This window comes from Periplaneta americana, chromosome 11, assembly GCF_040183065.1.
Source record: "Periplaneta americana isolate PAMFEO1 chromosome 11, P.americana_PAMFEO1_priV1, whole genome shotgun sequence".
Lineage (NCBI taxonomy): Eukaryota > Metazoa > Arthropoda > Insecta > Blattodea > Blattidae > Periplaneta > Periplaneta americana.
Genome location: NC_091127.1, coordinates 179,597,799 through 179,617,464, shown reverse-complemented (window position 1 = coordinate 179,617,464; position 19,666 = coordinate 179,597,799). Strand labels below are relative to the sequence as shown.

The 19,666-nt window shown below is 35.6% G+C and overlaps 1 protein-coding gene and 1 long non-coding RNA gene across 4 annotated transcripts in view; one reads left to right on the top strand and one right to left on the bottom strand.

Annotated features, from left to right (window-relative positions):
- smo (smoothened, frizzled class receptor) overlaps positions 1–19,666 on the top strand; it is a 61,590-nt gene that overhangs the window by 21,946 nt on the left and 19,978 nt on the right. For all 3 annotated transcript variants that reach the window (XM_069840590.1, XM_069840591.1, XM_069840592.1), the window contains exons 10-12: positions 6,256–6,429; positions 10,711–10,850; positions 18,073–18,244. In XM_069840590.1, the coding sequence (XP_069696691.1) occupies positions 6,256–6,429; positions 10,711–10,850; positions 18,073–18,244 (486 nt within the window). The remainder of the gene's footprint in view (positions 1–6,255; positions 6,430–10,710; positions 10,851–18,072; positions 18,245–19,666) is intronic.
- The window catches only part of LOC138709658 (uncharacterized), a 38,740-nt gene continuing 21,247 nt past the window's right edge, over positions 2,174–19,666 (bottom strand). Inside the window, exons 2-3 of the long non-coding RNA XR_011334989.1 lie at positions 13,421–13,573; positions 2,174–2,477 (exon numbers count right to left, since the gene is read on the bottom strand). This is a non-coding gene — a long non-coding RNA (uncharacterized lncRNA). The remainder of the gene's footprint in view (positions 2,478–13,420; positions 13,574–19,666) is intronic.

Here is a 19,666-nt window from a genome sequence, read left to right as displayed (position 1 = left end):
GAATCTCAATAACAACAGTTCATTTGAATGCTCGTTAACAGTTGCTCTTTCCCTCACCTTATTTGTGTTGAGAAGTTTTGGGCGGTAGGACTTTTTCGTGTGAAGTTTAACGCGATAATGCCGAAAAATATAAGTGCAAAATCTACATTGATCCGGCAATGGCTAACAGAATATTCAGAATTCACTTATGATGGAAAAATAATATTCTGCAAGATTTGTAGCAAACAGGTATGTAACAATAGTTGAAATATATAAATTCTATTAATTTTAATGAGTAGGCCTATAATATTTATACATTGACTGAGCTATCCTGAGGTATAATTCTTTTTAAGACCACTACACTTTAACCTTTTAAATTCCGACAGTTAAAGTATTTGCAGGTCATTAAAATTTTGATTGTTCGAACCCACTAACTTTGTGATAGAAATACGGCAATACAACAATTAGGATTTTATTTTAATTCAGTTTACTTTACATTTTTAGATTTCGCAAGAAAAGAAGTGCCACCTAAAGCAGCATGTGCAAGGAGCGGCTCATAAGGCTAAAGCTCAGCAGAAAAATCAATTGCAACAAACTTTACTAACACAGCCTACTTCATCCAATCTCAGCAGCAATTTCTATGCTGATTTAACCAGAGCGTTTGTTGCTGCTAACATTCCATGGAATGCAATTGAAAATCCGGTTTTAAGACAGTTTTTACAAAAATACTGCAAACAAAATATCCCATCTAAATCAACCCTAAGAAAAAATTACTTAGACAGAATATACAATGAAACTTCAGCTTCCATTCGGGAGGATATAGGTGATTCTTACATATGGGTCTCTGTGGATGAAACCTCAAATCCTATGAATAGGTATATAGCAAATATGGCAGTAGGAAAACTTAGTCCTGATGGACCTTCGATTCCACACCTCGTATGTGTTAAGGAACTTTCGAAAGTGAATAGCCAAGCCATTGCTTATTTTGTAAACAAAGGCCTACAGTCTTTATACTCAGGTAATATATACGATTCTAAAGTTCTGTTGTTTTGTACTGATGCTGCCTCATACATGGTTGCTGCAGCTCCACTTCTTAAAACATTTTATCCTAACCTCACGCATGTAACCTGTCTAGCACATGGCCTTCACAGGGTTTCTGAAACAATCCGGAATGAATTTCCTCTTGTCAATTCGTTTATTTCTAACACAAAAAAATGTTTTTGTAAAGCCCCATCCAGGATTTCAATATTCAGAGAGAACTTTCCAGATATCCCACTCCCACCTCAGCCGGTTGTTACACGATGGGGAACCTGGATTCAGTCAGTGGTGTATTATTCTAAGTATTTTGAAGAAGTGGTCACAGTTATTGATAAATTACCTGAAACTGATAGTGCAGCGTGTGTGAAAGCAGTGAAAGATTGTCTGAATGACTCACGAGTGAAAAACGATATTGCCTACATAACATCAAACTTTTCTTTCATACCTGCAAGCATTGAACAATTAGAACGTGAAAAACAATCTCTTTGTAGCCAAATAGCAATAGTAAAGGAAGCTCAAGTGAACATACATTCTGCTTTGGGCGAAACTGGGAAAAAAGTTAAAAATAAGTGGGACAACGTATTAAATAAGAATGTAGGATTTTCATTGTTGGAAAAAGTATCAAGAGTGATATCGGGGGAAAGTGTAAATGTTCCAGTAAGTATTGATGTTTCTATTGTACCTAATTTAAAATTTGCGCCTCTCACATCAGTTTCGGTTGAAAGAAGTTTTTCTGCTTTCAAAATGATTCTCAGTGACAAAAGGCAAAGGTTAACTGTGGAGAATTTAGAAAAAATTCTGGTGGTGTACTGTGCAGATAATTATAATAAAGTCTGAGCATGGAACTGAATTTCAATAACTTAAAATGAGTAATCTTGATATCAATAATCATTATTTCATTAGTTTCAATATATTAAATTTGTGCAGCTCTGTTTATAAATATAATATAGTATTCTTTTTTAATGTTTAAACATACTTTTTTGTGCGTATTTTAGTGTATAACTAAAAATTTCAGTGAAAGAAATAAGTATGATACCTTGATGTGCCTAAAATGCCTATTTTAATTAAAATAGAGCCTAATTTTACAAATTTTGAGCTTATTTTAGGCGCCTAAAACTGCAATTTTTAGTGCCTAAAAATCCGATGTCTAGAAATTACCTATCACCTTTCTTAGTTCTCTTTGAGAAATTGAATTGATCTCTTGGCAGATATCATCCTTCAGTTCGTCTAAAGTGTGTGGTCTCATCTTGTGCACTTTATCTTTTAATGATTCCCAGAGATAATAATCACTATTAATAATTGTTTCCTTAAAAAAAAAGGACCTATTATTTTCTCACTGGAAACTGCACTAATTTTTGGTCCTGAAGGAGGTTCCTCATGGTGCAGATTAGATTTTTTGGAACTCCACTATCACCAGTTTTGCAAATTAACGTATCTACATAAGTGAAACCACGCTTCATCTGAAAACAAGATAAGATTAGGATCAATTTCTCTGTCATGCACTCTATTCAGAATCCATTCACAAAATGCAATCCAAAATGCAGAATCATCCAGTATAAGTTCTTGCACCACAGTACATTTGTAGAGTTTTATCAGAAGTAAACACTGAAAAAATGAAACAATTGTCTTTAGAGACAATTAATACTAAGTACCCTCCACAAAACTGGCTTCATTTATACACCGATGGATCCTTTATCTCCAGGTATCAAGGTGCCGGTGCAGGTGTTACGTGCTGTCTCTTCTCACTTTATAGATCTCTTGGATATGGAACAACAAGTTTTGATGGTGAAATCATTGCAATAAATGAATGTCTCAGGAATCTTCTATGCCACATCAGTAAATTTAAAAATGCAGTTATATTATCAAACTCCAAAGCAGCTATTCTATCAATAGTCTGTAGACACACACCTTCATCTCAAACAGCAGAAATAACTAAAATGCTCTCTCAATAACACTCAATAAAAGAATTGTATTCCAATGGACACCATCCCATTTTGGAATCCTGGGAAACGAGAATGCAGATGCTGTAGCAAAGAAGGGAAGCACTGCTACGTGCAGATCTGTTATTAAATTTACTTTTTACTCTGTGAAAAGATTTATTAAATCTACATACTTAGACTTCAACAAACAAAATTTGATAACACAATCCCAAGGAAAAAAATGGAACTCTCTGCATCATAATCCACAGTTAATTCCCGATTTACCACGCAAATCGTCTGTAGCTGCATTTAGATTGGCAACAGGCCATGACTGTTTGGCCAAGCATCTTCATAGAATTGGAATATATCAGTCCCCTAACTGCCCATTGTACAACTCAAACCAAGAAATGGATTCAGAACACCTCAAAATCTGTGCGTCAGTGGCTGACCATGACAATATCTTTGAAATATATTGGAGTGCAAGAGGTCAAATGACTTTATTGTCAGACGCCCGGCATTAGAAAACAACAACAACATATGTAATTTCGTAACTCTTTGTATAGAACCAGGAAATTTCTGTTTGCTGAGGAAGACCACTAAGAGATTTGTTATGGGAATTTTCGAGGCATTGTCCAGTGTCATTAAGAGTTTCCTCAGTGAGCACTGTTTGTCTCCTTCTTAGCTTCTTATCTTAAACACTTCCTATTTTCCAAAATTTATTAACTAATTTATGAATTGTATTACAACTTGAAACTCGATCAAATGAGAATTTCTATTGAAATAATCTCCCGACAACACAAGCCGATAATCTATAGATGTACGAATCATACATAAACACCTGATGTGGAATGGAATAATTAGGCCTATTATTTGTCATTTATTCTTAGCAGACTGTACACATGTAGTTGCTTCCACTGTTCAAACAACATGTGTCGCATGAGAGTCAGGTCAAAACCAGTTAACCCCGCCCTCCCACTTCCCCATCTGGCTGTGGGCATTGTTTTATCGGCTGGGGCAGTTCCCGCTGCAGCTCTGGTCAGAAGATAATTGGATAACCTACTACATATTAACAATTTAGAAATTACTTTTTTTTTATATTATAGAGGCAAGTAGTTAGAATAATTTATTTAAATCATCTGCTCTCCATTGAGGGAGACCACTAGGATTTAGAATACATTTCAGTATTTTGATGCATGGTTAACACAGTATAATTTCATGAATCAGGACACACATGAGCTGTTCAGAGCAGAAGTGGTGTAAGTCAGAAATGAGTAATGAGGGTTAAAGTAAACATTCTGTAAAATACAGCGCAAAGTAGCAATTAATATTCAATTATTTAAACTATTAGTAGTCAGTGGATAGCACGAAGGACATATTAACTGCTACTTTGCGCTGTATTTTATAAAATTTCTACTTTAAACCTCATTACCCAATCTTGACTTACACCACATTTGCTCTGAGCGGCTCATATATTATTACCAATCATTAAAGTATAAATAATATTGAAGTACCTGGAGTGACTGCTGCTGCAGTCCCATTTTCGTCTATCAAAAACCTATCTGTATACAGGGTGTTAAAAAAAGTATCCAATATTTTAGGAGGTGCTAGTATGCATCAAAACAAGAAACATTTTTTAAAATAAACATGGGTCCTACAACACATACTTTCTAAGATCTGAACATTTGTTCATAGGAGGTGACATCCATTCATGGCAATGCATTTCTTTGTCCTTCGGCATAAGGAATCACGCAATCTTTGAAATTGACCTGATTTTTCTTGATAACAAAAGTCTAGAGGATTTAGATTTGAGGAACGAGCAGGTCAAGGTTTGGGTCTCTCCAAACAATCCAGCGGTCCTGAAATGTTAGCATCAGGTGTTCACGCTCATTGCGGAAAAAATGTGCTGGTGTGCCATCATGCATTTGTAGTCTTTGCTGACATGGCACATACTCCAGCTAGGAAGGCAATACGTTAATAAGAAAGTCCTGATAACGAGCCCCAGTTAATCTCTGTGCGAGCACGTATGGCCCTTAATCTATCACCAAAAACGCCTGCCCCATAAGTTGATTGAGAATCGGTGCTGATGGCTTCTTTCTTCACCTGCATGGGAATTTTCATCAGCCCACACATGCTGATTACGAAAATTCACAACACCATCTCTGCTGAACCCCGCTCATATCCGCAACCAAACTTTTCTTTTCACTGTTCCTTGCGACGTATCATTATTCCATGCCAGAGGTGTCAACTACGGTATGATCTGGTAGCCTGCTGTATTGTAGGGCAGAAAAATGCATTGCCATAAATGGACGTCACATTGAGCACCTCCTATGAACAAGTGTTCAGATCTCAGAAAGTATATGTTGTAGGACCCATGTTTATTCGACATTTTTTTCTTGTTTTGATGCATACTGTCACCTCCTAAAATATTGGATATTTTTTTAACACTCTGTATTCATATGTATAGCATTCTGGTTCTGGATATCTGAAATGTATTGTTTCTAGAGCAAGGAGTTTTTTAAATTTCTATGTTGTTGTCTTTCCTGTTTATATTTTTGATAACGTTAGTTTCTGTTCATAAATCTGTATAATTTAGTGGACATTATTGTAGTGGAAGGACTTCAGGTTCAAGGCTGAATTCATGTTCTTGTTTAACTTTTTTAAAATCCCTTTTAATTCTTTAAGTTTTCTTTGAGGTGCTTTGTACTTTTTCCAATGAGTGTTGTTGGGTAGTCTTCGAATTTTCGTACACAGTGAGGCTGTTCTGTTTTATGTCATTATGTAATGAAGTGGTGTTACAGTAAAACTTCATTTGTACGTTTTTATGAAGGAAAAAAACGTGTAAGTGAGAAAAGTGTATAACTGAAACGGCATTTAATTACATCTGAAATGGCATTAATAATTAATAACATGTGATTATTTTACAAAAAAAAAATCAATTACAAACACACTATTTCCTGCAAATGTTTTCTATAATATTAACATTTTCTAAGCAAATGAAGTAACTGTAAACAGTAATTGAATACTTCTAAAACCTATGCTATTGCTCAAGTACAAACAGAATGAAATTATTTAGTTTATAATACGAAATTGAAAAAAGTATTCAGAAGTTTCTAAATAATTATTAAGACAAACTTAGAAAATTAGGATGACGCACATATATGATTTTTATTTATAAGAATAAAAAAAACGGTACTTTTCTTTTAATCTTGTAATTAGTGAGTTTTTCCTCTTTCTTCTTTTGCTTTTATCATCATTCACAAGTAGCTGTTCAACATGCGCATCAGTTTTATGCTTATCTTTATGTTGTTATCTTTCATAGTTGCCGAATTATGAGCAGTGGTAATGCAGACACAAAGAGATGTAAGATAGAGTCTCGACCAAGTCTCTCAATGATGCAACTGCATATATTGGTGATGTTCTTGGCAGGTGTCATAATGTCATCATGGGTATGGACGAGCTCCACAGTTGACACCTGGAGAAGATGTCTCAGAAGGTATGATGATACTCAAATTATATTTAATCTGAAATGCACTATCTAGTTCCATTCAACTACTTTGCTTAGGTACTGCAAGCAGCCAATCCTTACGTGTAAAACTCGCCTCCATCCTTAAAGGGATGACAGGCTGATAGTTTGATCATTTTTCTTACAAAAAAAAACTGTGGCCATTGTCTCCGAACATTACAAGCTCGTAACTTCCTTTGTTGTTCACCGTATTGGCCAGACATATAAGAGGAGCCAAGTTGAACATTTGAATGCGAGACTTTTTCAAAATGGATACTTCATGACAGCCTTTACGAACCACACACACACACACACACACACACACACACACACACACACACACACACGCATGCATGCATGCACACACACACCAGATGCTGCAAGACATCCCCAATCGTTAGAATATTACCCTGGTTAAAAATCTCACTACCATTGTAAGATCAACTATCCTGGATCATCATCCATTCAACCACCTACCGGTATTCATGGATATTATGTACCCAGTTGCTTAACCTTCGAGTCCTGAGGATATAGTATACTATACCATACTTGATACATGATTATGATATGAGATGTATGTGCAGAGACCCAAAGTATAGTATTATTTACTTGCATTTGTGCGCTAACTGTAACCTGCAGAATTTTTCCTCATGTCAGTGACTTTTTTTGAAGTGTAGAATTACAGTGAACTTTAAAAATAAAAGAACAAATGTCTCAGGACTCTGGAGATTAATAGTTCCACAACAAAGTGGCTGTTTGAGTACTTAGTACCATGTATCCTCTATGCCTCCATCGCTTCCCCCTGAAGTACTCTAGCAGACATAGACAGATTTGCTAGCAATGTGACAGAGTGCATCAGGATGGCAGTGGATGCCACAATTCAGAAGTGGGATGGATACAACTCCCTACCTATATCAGAGATCCAACAGTCAAGCTAGGACATTGTGGGAGCATACTAAGTTAGATGAGCACAGAATTGAGATGAACTGCTTTCTCAGGCAGATCAGTGAGTCAGTCCATGTAACTGTTAGATATCTGGCACATCTCTCTGTTCAATCTGTTGCAATAATCTCATCATTCACTGAAGATCGCACCAGATGTCACTATCTTTACGTCACATACTGGACGAGATTGTTGAGATCACTTTTTAGCTGTTGGATCAAAATTTAAATATTCCCCAGATTGAAGCTATTGAAGACTCAGTTCGTGACCTTAACAGAAAGCCAGAAATTGGGAATGGCCATGGAATGGTTGTAAAGTAGTCTATTTCATTTGATGCCTCAGTCCGTGCAAGGCATTGTACTTCAACATCTCCCCCATTCAGTTAATGATCACATAGCAAATATCGTCAATAACATCTTGGCTTGGTCACTATCCCTTCTCTTGTAATGGAACTTCTCACCAGAGGGAAGGTGATCGATTGAGTGCATGAAAAGATAAGATGAATCGAAGTAATTATTATGGGTCCATTGGTCTCCTCAGTTCTCTCAGCAAACTGGCAGAGGAAAGGAGGTTGTACATATACATGTCATTGATATAGTTTTGCTTCAAATAAGGAATGAGCAGTTCGGATTCCACACTTTGGTCATTCTACCATGTGCCAGGCTCTTCACATGACTGAGGACATTACCCAAAGACTGAGCACAGAACATGTAGTAAGTACCTGTGGCCTACCTGGGCATTGAGTAGGCTTTCAACAAGGTTTGGCATGAGAGACTATGAGGCGCGTCCATGAAGTAACTTTCCCGCTCATCCCACAGCTAGCAAACCATATGTTGCGCGAAGTGACTGCATATATGTGATAGAGTAATGTCCTGGCATGGCGCATGCACTAGCGGAACTTCCAGAGTGCTCTCAGTAGCTTCATTGCATTGGTTGAAGATGGATGTTCTTATTCCAGCTTCTGCTGCATGTGAAGTGCGATCAGTGATAAAGTTTTGAATGCACAGGGCATAGTGCCGATTGAAATTTGTCGTCAGCTGTGCCAGGTCTATGGGCCTAACATTATGAGCAAGCAAATGGTGCGTTGCTGCTGTAGACAATTTTCAGCAGGACACCAAAATGTGCATGACGAGGAGCGTAGTGGGAGGCCAACCATCATCAGAGACGACCTTGTGGAGCAACGCACCATCTGCTTGCTCATGACGTTAGGCTCATAGACCTGGCACAGCTGACGATAAATTTCAATCGGCGCTATGCCCTGTGCATTCAAAAACTTTATCACTGATCACACTTCACATGCAGCGGGAGTTGGAATAGGAGCGTCCATCTTCAACCAATGCAACAAAGCTACTGAGAGCACTCGGAAAGTTTCGCTAGCGCATGCGCCATGCCAGGACATTACTCTATCACGTACATGCAGTTGCTTCGCACAAGATATGGTTTGCTAGCTGTGGGACGAGTGGGAAAGTTACTTTATGGACGCGCCTCGTATTTGTTAAATTACTGGACCTGGAAGTTCCAGATTGAATGGTGCTCTTTATTTAATCCTATCTCAGAAGACGCACATTCAAGCTCCAATTAAGCAAAAATTAGTCTACCCCTCACGAAATTGAAGCAGGAGTCCTTCAGGATTTTGTCACTGGGCTCCTATTGCTTAATGTGTTTATCAATGACGACCTCCCATTATGCTTCATCCACAGTAGAAAGAGTCAGCTGCCGATATACGCAGATGACATTGGCCTCTTGGTGACGATAAAATCTAGAGGTTAGTGCCCCATAGATTGCAGTTGATTTTGAATCCCCTCCAGCCATGGTTCCAAGACTGAAGACTCAAGGACATTTGCTTTTTAGGAAAAACAAAACTTTTTTCGATTTCAGCAAAAAACGTTTCTGCAGAAAGCAGATTTGCTAGATAAGTGTGCACCTAGCCGTAGTGTTACTGATTTTCAAGATCATGAGACCTTTACTCTTCATGATCTATATTAATGACGTGACTAATATGATAAAACACTGCAGATACCATATGAATGCTGACGACTTGCAGATTTATTTGCATTTCCACCCTGATGAGACTAGTGACACAGTAAACAAAATAAACGAAGACTTGAATTCGAATTCACTGTGGCCACACAAATTTGGATTAAGGTTAAATCCAGAGAAATCGCAATGGGACATAATCGTCTACGAAGCACTTGAGTAACACACATTTGCAAAAAAATATTTTCTCAACTTCACTCCTTGTTTCATATGAAAGGATTTCTACCACTTAGTCTAAAAAACAGTCTTATTCAGATGCTTGTAATGCCCCATTTTGATTATTGCGATTCCTTGCTAACTAATGTAAGTTCACTCTTAGCTGAGAGACTACGTGTTCATAATGTGTGCATACGATTCATCTGCAATACTTGTAAATTTGATCATATAACACCTTCCCTCCAGTTACTTTCATGGGCGCGTCTGAAGGAACGAAGAACAATACATTCACTGTCTCTTCTCTTTAGAATCATGCATACTTCTACTCCGAATTATCTGTTATCGCACTTTCAATTTCTTACAACTCTTCGAAACCGACATCAAGCACTTCTTTCTATCCCTCATCATAGAACGACTTTATACTCATCTTCCTATACTGTAGAAATACCTCGCCTCTGGAATTCGTTACCTAATGATGTCAGGGACTGCCGGACTTTATCACAATTCAAAATTAAATTGGAAAATTTTGTGTTAGTTAACGTTTTTTAGGTATTGCTAGAAGTATTGATTTGTGTTTTTTTTTTTTCTTTTTCTTTTTAATCTAGATTAAAATTCTAAGTTTCTTGTTTATGTTAGTTAATTAGTTAGGATAGAATTAATTATGATACTTAAATCACTCATTTAAAGTTTGTGTGACTGCAACCTGTGTATATTTTGTGTGGCTTTACTTTGTTTATAGTGTTTTTTTTTTTCTGTTTATTTCTATTATTGTATTTGTATTCCTGACGTTGTGGAAGAGAAGGCCTGATGGCCTTAACTACACCAGAATAAATAAATAAATAAATAATAATCTCTTCTCGTAATATGTAGCAAATCATGTGACTAGTGAAACCTGTCTGTACTGCAGTTTTAGTCAAAACTGTTGAAAAGAGTTGCATTATATTTTGCTGTAATGTAATTCTGCATGAATGTGAAATTCATTATAATTATGTAAGAAAATGATCTATTGTATGTATGTCAAATTCTCACTACATATTCATTATCTTTAAGGTGGAGTTTGCAGGTTAAGTAAGGCCAATGGTAAAATTTGAAGTGTTATTTGGTATGAAAATGAATAACATCTTGTTTCTTTACCAGGACTTTTAATACTCAAGCAGAAGAACCCGTCAGATTGAAGAAGCATAAAGTTATTGCTCAAGCATTTGCAAAAAGGAAGACATTCAACAATGCAGGTCGCCTCTCCATTAGTTTTCATAGCACCCATGAGGATCCTGTAGGCAAGTTATGAATTGTGTATTGTCTTGACATTCAATTCAGAAAGATCTGATTTTGGAATACAAACTAATAATATCGTTAAAATATTGACATTTTATTTAAATTCTTAAAATAAAAAACTTTATGAGCTTGTATGTATATATTTAGGTAAAAATGATTACAGTTTCTGTTTCATGAAGCAGCTGTAAGAAATATTGTTCTTATATCCCATTTTGAATCTTGCGTACACTACTTTTAACACTTGAATATAATTAATTGATTAACTAACAAAATACATAGCACAAGAAAACGGATACAGTCCAAACATAATAGACAACATCATAAGAAAGACAAAACAAAAACTTAACAAACACAAAAACACGCAAAACACAACACAAACACAAGAAATACATCACACTAACATACGAAAACAAAAGCACACATAAGATCGCATCTTCATTCAGAAAGCAGAAATACAACATAACATACAGAACAGAAAACACTACAAAGACATCTCAACACACAAAAAACACAAACAAATAAATACGACCACACAGGTGTATACAAACTCGCATGTAATAGTTGCGATAAGTTCTACATAGGACAGACAGGCAGATCATTCCAAACACGCTACAAAGAACACATTAAAGCAATAACCAGAGGACACAATACAGCTACATATGCCGATCACATAACCAATGCTAACCATACATACAATAACATAAATACGGACATGGAACCAAGAACCAAAAACTCAACACACTAGAACAATACGAAATATACAAACACACTAAAACACACCCCGATCAAATTCTCAACACACAGATCAATTTTAGTACACACACACTATTTGACTCCACTCTTCAACACCTTTTAACAATCAAACACACCCACATAACAGGCAGAGAAGTATGAGATGACGCCGTGATCTAGTAGGCTCTGAGGATGGTGTGTGAAGCACTGAAACAGCTGTAAGCTGCACATATCTTACATAATTAACACGAGTAAGTCCACTAGTTAATCAATTAATTATGTTCTTATATTGTACCACTATCACTATTAATCAAATTGTCAGTTTACAAGCAAAACACATCAAGTCAAAACTATTACTTCTGAGAAAAAGGTGTCTATAATGTACAGTCTTAGAACAAAGTTTTGTCCCACAGATACTTTATAAGTCCCAGAAAGGAGGCAGTGTGCATGATCATACATACAACGAAACAAAACTATTTTTATTACCTCAACTAGTCCTTCTCTTGTGACTCAGGTCGCACATCCTCTGATCATGCACACCTCCTTTCTGGGACAAAACGTTTTCTAAGACTGTACATAATGTATGTGTATAAACTTAGAATTGAAAAATCAGATATACATAAAGAGAAACAACTTACTAAAAATAATATTTTGAGAATTCATTATTGTCAAGAATTTTCAAATGTCTTTTTCTCAGAAGTAATATTTCTGACTTAATGCATTTTGCTTTTTAACATAGTGAAATCAAACATAGCTCGTTTGCCTAAGTACACTTTTCATTTCTTTATTGGTGTGAAGTCATTGAAAATATATTTTAAGTAATATGAAAAGTAATGGAAAGACATTCATAAAGCAATGAAATACTGTATCATCGATAAAGAATTTTTGTAGAGCAACTACCGTATTTACTCGCGTAATTCACGCCATCGCATATTTCACGCACCCAAATTATTTACTATATAATTTAATAAATTAATTTCCTCGTATATTTCACACATTTAATATTCGTGAAATACTGTAACAAGTACCTACATGCTGAAACTTGAAGTAATGAGGTGTGTTATGTTGAGGAGCCCTGAATGTACGGTATCTTAAATGCCATAACGAGAGAGTGCATAGCGGTATTTGGGACCGGACAGCTACCTGTTACAGGCGCACCCTTCTCGTCTATGAAAGTCCTTTAAAAATACCGGTATAGGGTATTGACCTCCCCCTACCATTTGAATGGGGGTTTTGAAAGCTTTGTGTTGGATCGCATCAGTTGAGTTTGAGACTCGAAAAGGGAGACCTGTCAAAAGCCGTCTGTTAAAAGTTTTAACAATGAATGGTAAATCCCGATATTCGAGTCATACTGCGTCCTTCAAATTAAAAGTTATTGCGTATGCAGAAACACATGGCAACAGAGCAGCTGGACGTGAATTCACAGTTCCAGAATTTAATATTCGCTACTGGAGGAAACAAAAACAAGCTCTTCAAGAAACAAATGCATCAAGGAAAGCATTTCGTGGGCCAAAAAGTGGAAAATTCCCTGATCTTGAAGACAAGTTACTAGGATATGTAAGGGAACTGCGTAGTTTTGTCATTTTTACCCTTAAAAATACCAGCTTGTGAAATTCCTCGCTTAATTCATGCACCCTTAATTTATAGATCGAAATTGCGGGGAAAAAGTGCGTGAAATATTCGAGTAAATACGGTATTACTGCTTTCCTTGAACTGTTGTCAACTTGATGGTGATAAACAAAAGAATGATAATTTAGTAGCCTTATATTGGGAAGCTAGGGAGAAAATTATTAGGTAATAATCAATATACCAGATAACACCTAGCAGCCAGCAAACCAACCTATTATTGCTGTCCTCTGCTATGGCTCACTGGATGCATGCACTTTTCAACCATTCAGTCTGTGGTCCCATTCCTGGTATGGGCAGAAATGTATCTCGAATCTACATGTATGTCCCTTGTCTTGTGCTTGTCGTGCGCATGACATCTCCAGATCTAAAACCAGAGGACAGAGCTGGATATCGAACTGGATCCATGTGGTTTGCAGTCAGTGACTAGCGTGCTGATCACTAGATTGATGCAGCAGTCATTTAATAACTTAAAATTTACTAAATACAATATACACTGTTATACATAAAATATTTTCTCAAACGATCCAGATAGATTTATTATTGTTGTTAACAAACTACAAAATTGAACCATTTGTTGTAGAAATGTGATTTCATCAAACATTATAGATGTTGTACAGTAGTTTAATGAAACTTTTCTCTGTGAAACCTGGGTTTTCATCCATACCTGATGCGCAATATTGCAGTGTTTTGAATGAGGTAATTTAATAAGTTTCCTAAGATATCGTTGACGTCCTACAAAATTTTGTCGAATATTCTTTTGAGAGGATTAACTCCATATGTAGATGAAATTATTGGCGATCATCAGTGTGGTTTTAAGCGTAATAGATCGACTATTGACCAGATTTTTTGTATTCGACAGATATTGGAGAAAAAATGGGAGTATAAGAGTACAGTACACCAGTTATTCATAGATTTCAAAAAGGCATATGAGAAATTCTACACCCAAATTAAATCTTAATCCAACATCGAGGTCGCAAACCCATTTATCGATCTCAGTTAAGAGAGAAGTTTTATATAATATTCTTGTTGAATTTGGTATTCCCAAGAAACTAGTTCGATTAATTAAAATGTGTCTTAGTGAAACTTACAGCAGAGTCCATATAGGCCAGTTTCTATCTGATGCTTTTCCAATTCGCTGTGGGCTAAAGCAAGGAGATGCACTATCACCTTTACTTTATAACTTTGCTCTAGAATATGCCATTAGGAAAGTTCAGGATAATACAGAGGGTTTGGAATTGAACAGGTTACATCAGCTTCTTGTCTATATGGATGACGTGAATATATTAGGAGAAACTCCACAAACGATTAGGGAAAACATGGAAATTCTACTTAAATAACGACTTTTTCACGAATTACAGTAGTTTTATTTATCAACATTCATGTATTTTATTCACCCTATTATGGTGCCCCTAATCATTGTACTGTACATACATTTTCTACTAACTTTGTTTTTGTTATAAAGGAATCTTTTATTGGCTGACATCTTCGAAAAATACATTTTTGTTAAATACTGCATTGAACCAAATATGAGATTTAAAATATAAATCAACATAAAAATAATTTACTTTGTAGAAGAAAATTAGGCCTTAGTAAAAAATAAATACTGTATTTAAAAATTTAAAATAAGTGAAATACTATAGATAAATAAATAAAGAAAACACAAGAATAAAAAAAAAATAGAGCATGATTGAGAATTAACCCTGACTTTCCAATTCAGTTCTTTTCCATTTCACTTCTCTCCTCACTGAGCTGATCAGTTGTGTTGCAGCATTTTGCTAAGGATGCTCGTTCTCCGAAGTACAGCATTTTGTTACAGTGTGGCCACCTTTTCATTCTTTTAAGTCTAATAATAATAACTATGCATGATATGAGATTTTCCTAAAGGCATTTTAGTTTTGACATGTGCTAAAGAATTACTTGGTGAAGTCCGATGTCTTACTCTGTATAAGGCATAATAACTTATGCATTTCACAATAAAACTTCAATTTGTTGAGGGAAAACTCGGAAAAAAAACCCAACCAGGTATGCTCAATAATTGACTAATGACAATCAAACTATATTAACAGTTCTTTGTTGCTCAAAATTAATAATAATAGTTTTTTTTTTTTTCAATAAAATGTATAATGTATAACTTTCAAATGCAAATAAATAATGCCTACTCCGAAGTAAAACGTTTTATATAATTACATTTATGATTATTTTTAAAATAAAGACATAATAACTTATGCATTTCACAATAAAACATTATAATAATTATATTAATAGGTTTGCTGCTTTAGCAACTTCCGACGAAGCTAAGGAAGAGTTAGACGTTAATAGCGTGTGGGACAATATCCGAGATAATATCAAAATTGCAGCTGAGCAGAGCATAGGCTATCATGAAACTAAGAAAAAGAAACCGTGGTTTGATGAAGATTGTTCCATTGTAGCAGATAGAAGGAAACAGGCAAAATTGAAATTCGTACAGGATCCAAATTGAAGAGAATAGAGATAATTATTTCAATGAAAGACGGGAAGCAAGTCGTACACTTAGGAATAAAAAGAGAGATTACTTGAAGGAAAAACTGAATGATGTAGAAACAAATAGTAAGAATAAAAACATTCGAGATTTATATAAGGGTATAAAGGAATTTAAAAACGGATATCAGGCAAGGGTAAACGTGATTAAGGATGACAATGGTGACTTGCTTGCAGACTCTCATTCAATCTTGAACAGGTGGAAAAACTATTTTGGGCAACTACTAAATATACATAGGCCAAATAGAAATGATCGGGACGAAATTCAAATACAAACTGCTGAGCCATTTATACCGGAATCCACACTTTCTGAAGTCGAAATTGCAATAGAAAATCTGAAAAAGTACAAGTCTCCAGGTATTGATCAAATTCCAGCAGAATTAATACAAGAGGGTGGAAGCGCATTATCTAGCGAAATTTATGAACTTGTACTTGCAATTTGGGAAAAGGAAATTGTACCAGAACAATGGAAGGAGTCCATAATCGTACCTATTTTTAAGAAGGGGGACAAGACTAACTGTAGTAACTTTCGAGGAATATCACTTTTGTTGACATCGTATAAAATTTTGTCGAATATCCTTTTGAGAAGATTAACTCCATATGTAGATGAAATTATTGGGGATCATCAGTGTGGTTTTAGGCGTAATAGATCGACTATTGATCAGATTTTTTGTATTCGACAGATATTGGAGAAAAAATGGGAGTATAAGGGTACAGTGCATCAGTTATTTATAGATTTCAAAAAGGCGTATGACTCGGTTAAGAGAGAAGTTTTATATGATATTCTTATTGAATTTGGTATTCCCAAGAAACTAGTTCGATTAATTAAAATGTGTCTTAGTGAAACTTACAGCAGAGTCTGTATAGGCCAGTTTCTATCTGATGCTTTTCCAATTCACTGCGGGCTGAAGCAGGGATGTGCATTGTCACCTCTACTTTTTAACTTTGCTCTAGAATATGCCATTAGGAAAGTTCAGGATAACACAGAGGGTTTGGAATTGAACGGGTTACATCAGCTTCTTGTCTATGCGGATGATGTGAATATGTTAGGAGAAAATCCACAAACGATTAGGGAAAACACGGGAATTTTACTGGAAGCAAGTAAAGAGATAGGTTTGGAAGTAAATCCCGAAAAGACACAGTATATGATTATGTCTCGTGAAGAGAATATTGTACGAAATGGAAATATAAAAATTGAAAATTTATCTTTTGAAGAGGTGGAGAAGTTCAAATATCTGGGAGCAACAGTAACAAATATAAATGACACTCAGAAGGAAATTAAACGCAGAATAAATATGGGAAATGCCTGTTATTATTTGGTTGAGAAGCTTTTGTCATCTAGTCTGCTGTCAAAAAATCTGAAAGTTATAATTTATAAAACAGTTCTATTACCGGTTGTTCTATATGGTTGTGAAGCTTGGGCTCTCACTTTGAGAGAGGAACAGAGATTAAGGGTGTTTGAGAATAAAGTTCTTAGGAAAATATTTGGGGCTAAGAGGGATGAAGTTACAGGAGAATGGAGAAAGTTACACAACACAGAGCTGCACGCATTGTATTCTTCACCTGACATAATTAGGAACATTAAATCCAGACGCTTCAGATGGGCAGGGCATGTAGCATGTATGGGCGAATCCAGAAATGCATATAGAGTGTTAGTTGGGAGGCCGGCGGGAAAAAGACCTTTGGGGAGGCCGAGACGTAGATGGGAGGATAATATTAAAATGGATTTGAGGGAGGTGGGATATGATGGTAGAGACTGGATTAATCTTGCTCAGGATAGGGATCAATGGCGGGCTTATGTGAGGGCGGCAATGAACCTCCGGGTTCCTTAAATGCCAATAAGTAAGTAATAATTATATTAATCTTCTCAGATGCTCACTTGTTTTATTGCAAGGAGATCAAGTTATTTTCTCAAATATTTATCATTGAATTTCATATTCCAGAAGGCTTAGGTATGTATCTATAACCTCTGTTGGAATGCACTTGTGTTATAAGATTAATTTTTCGCGAGGGAATTAACTAGCTGAATATCACTCATGGTGATAATTTTCTTTGATAATTTAATTTTGCTTTAAACTTATGTTTCTTGTTATAAGATAATTGTTTTTCGTCCTTCGGTCTCGAAATAATTATTATGACAAGAAACTTTCCTTAAGCTCAATGAAATTATCAGAAAACTATGAGCACTTGTGGTATTGTTGTTGATAATAATTGCATTGAAATCACTAGCTGAAAGTAGAGATAAATATTGTCAACTTCATTGTTCATCTTTTCCTATAAAATAGAAACTAATCTTTCGATTGTTTGAACATATTGCATTATATGAGCTATTCTTTTGTTATTCAGGTTTAAATTTTGATATGAACAGTATTGCATCACAAGACTTCAGCTCAACCTGGGCAGCAGCATTACCGAAGCTGATGACACGACGTGGTGCTCTTATTGGTGTTGCCACTGGCTCAAACTCAAGCCAGCATCGAAACTCGATAGACTCCGAAATCAGTTACAGTGTGAGAAGGTATTTAATGACAAGTTAAATGGCATGGGCACTCAGTATACATTATAGTAGTACTGAATTTTGTGTAGTGGGCTCTTAATGAAATTTAAATAAATCCAGTGACATATCCTTCCTCATAGAACTTTTCCCTTAACTGGATAAGACTATAGATATAATTTCTTTGTAATATATCTCCAATATAGATCATTAATTTTCTATCCTCTTATTAATTCGCATCATAGTTATTCTATTTCTGCAGGACTTCCAATAGTCTTTTATCCACATCTGTGGAGTAACGGTCAGCGCGTCTGGCCGCGAAACCAGGTGGCCCGGGTTCGAATCCCAGTCGTGGCAAGTTACCTGGTTGAGGTTTTTTCCGGGGTTTTCCCTCAACCCAATACGAGCAAATGCTGGGTAACTTTCGGTGCTGGACCCCGGACTCATTTCACCGGCATTATCACCTTCATTTCATTCAGACGCTAAATAACCTAGATGTTGATACAGCGTTGTAAAATAACCCAATAAAATAAAAAAAACCAATAGTCTTTTGCGTATCAAAAAATGACCATTTAATAGGTTGTTCCTTATAGACATATATGCTCCCAGCACATATTCCTATATTTTATATCTAATTATTTCTTTGTTTGTTTATTTATTTGTTTATTATTTACAGTATTTAATTAATTAATTGCAACATGTTACAATGTTGAATGACAGCATTAACCTCTGGTCATTTAGCTGTCATTCACTTATCAAATACAATTTTGTACATACAAAGGTAGGTCTACTTACATTTCATACATACTTACATTTTTATTTCCCTCATTCACTTTTCTCGTACTTTCCAAAAATATGTTCCTAAGGATTTTATTATCTGTTCATTTGTAATTTTGATATTTTGGTTAATACAATTTCATTACTATAATGTTGCCATTCCTTTTTCATACAACTATATTCAATCAACCGTTTATTAATGTCATGAGCAACAGTTTGTTGCAATAGACATAAAATATACTAAATTACAAGAGGCTATAAAATAATATTTAACATAAAATGTTGTTGTTGTTTTCTAATGCCAGGCATTTGACAATAAAGTTATTTGACCTCTTGCACTCCAATATTTTTCAAAGATATTATCATGACCAGTCACTGAAGCACAGATTTTGAGGTGTTCCGAATCCATTTCTTGGTTAGAGTTGCACAATGGGCAGTTAGGGGACTGATATATTCCAATTCTATGCAGGTGTTTGGCCAAACAATCATGGCCTGTTGCCAATCTAAATGCAGCTACAGACGATTTTCGTGGTAAATCGGGAATTAACTGTGGATTTTGATGCAGGGAGTTCCATTTTTTCCCTTGGGATTCAGTTATCAAATTTTGTTTGTTGAAGTCTAAGTATGTAGATTTAATAAATCTCTTCACAGAGTAATACGTAGATTTAG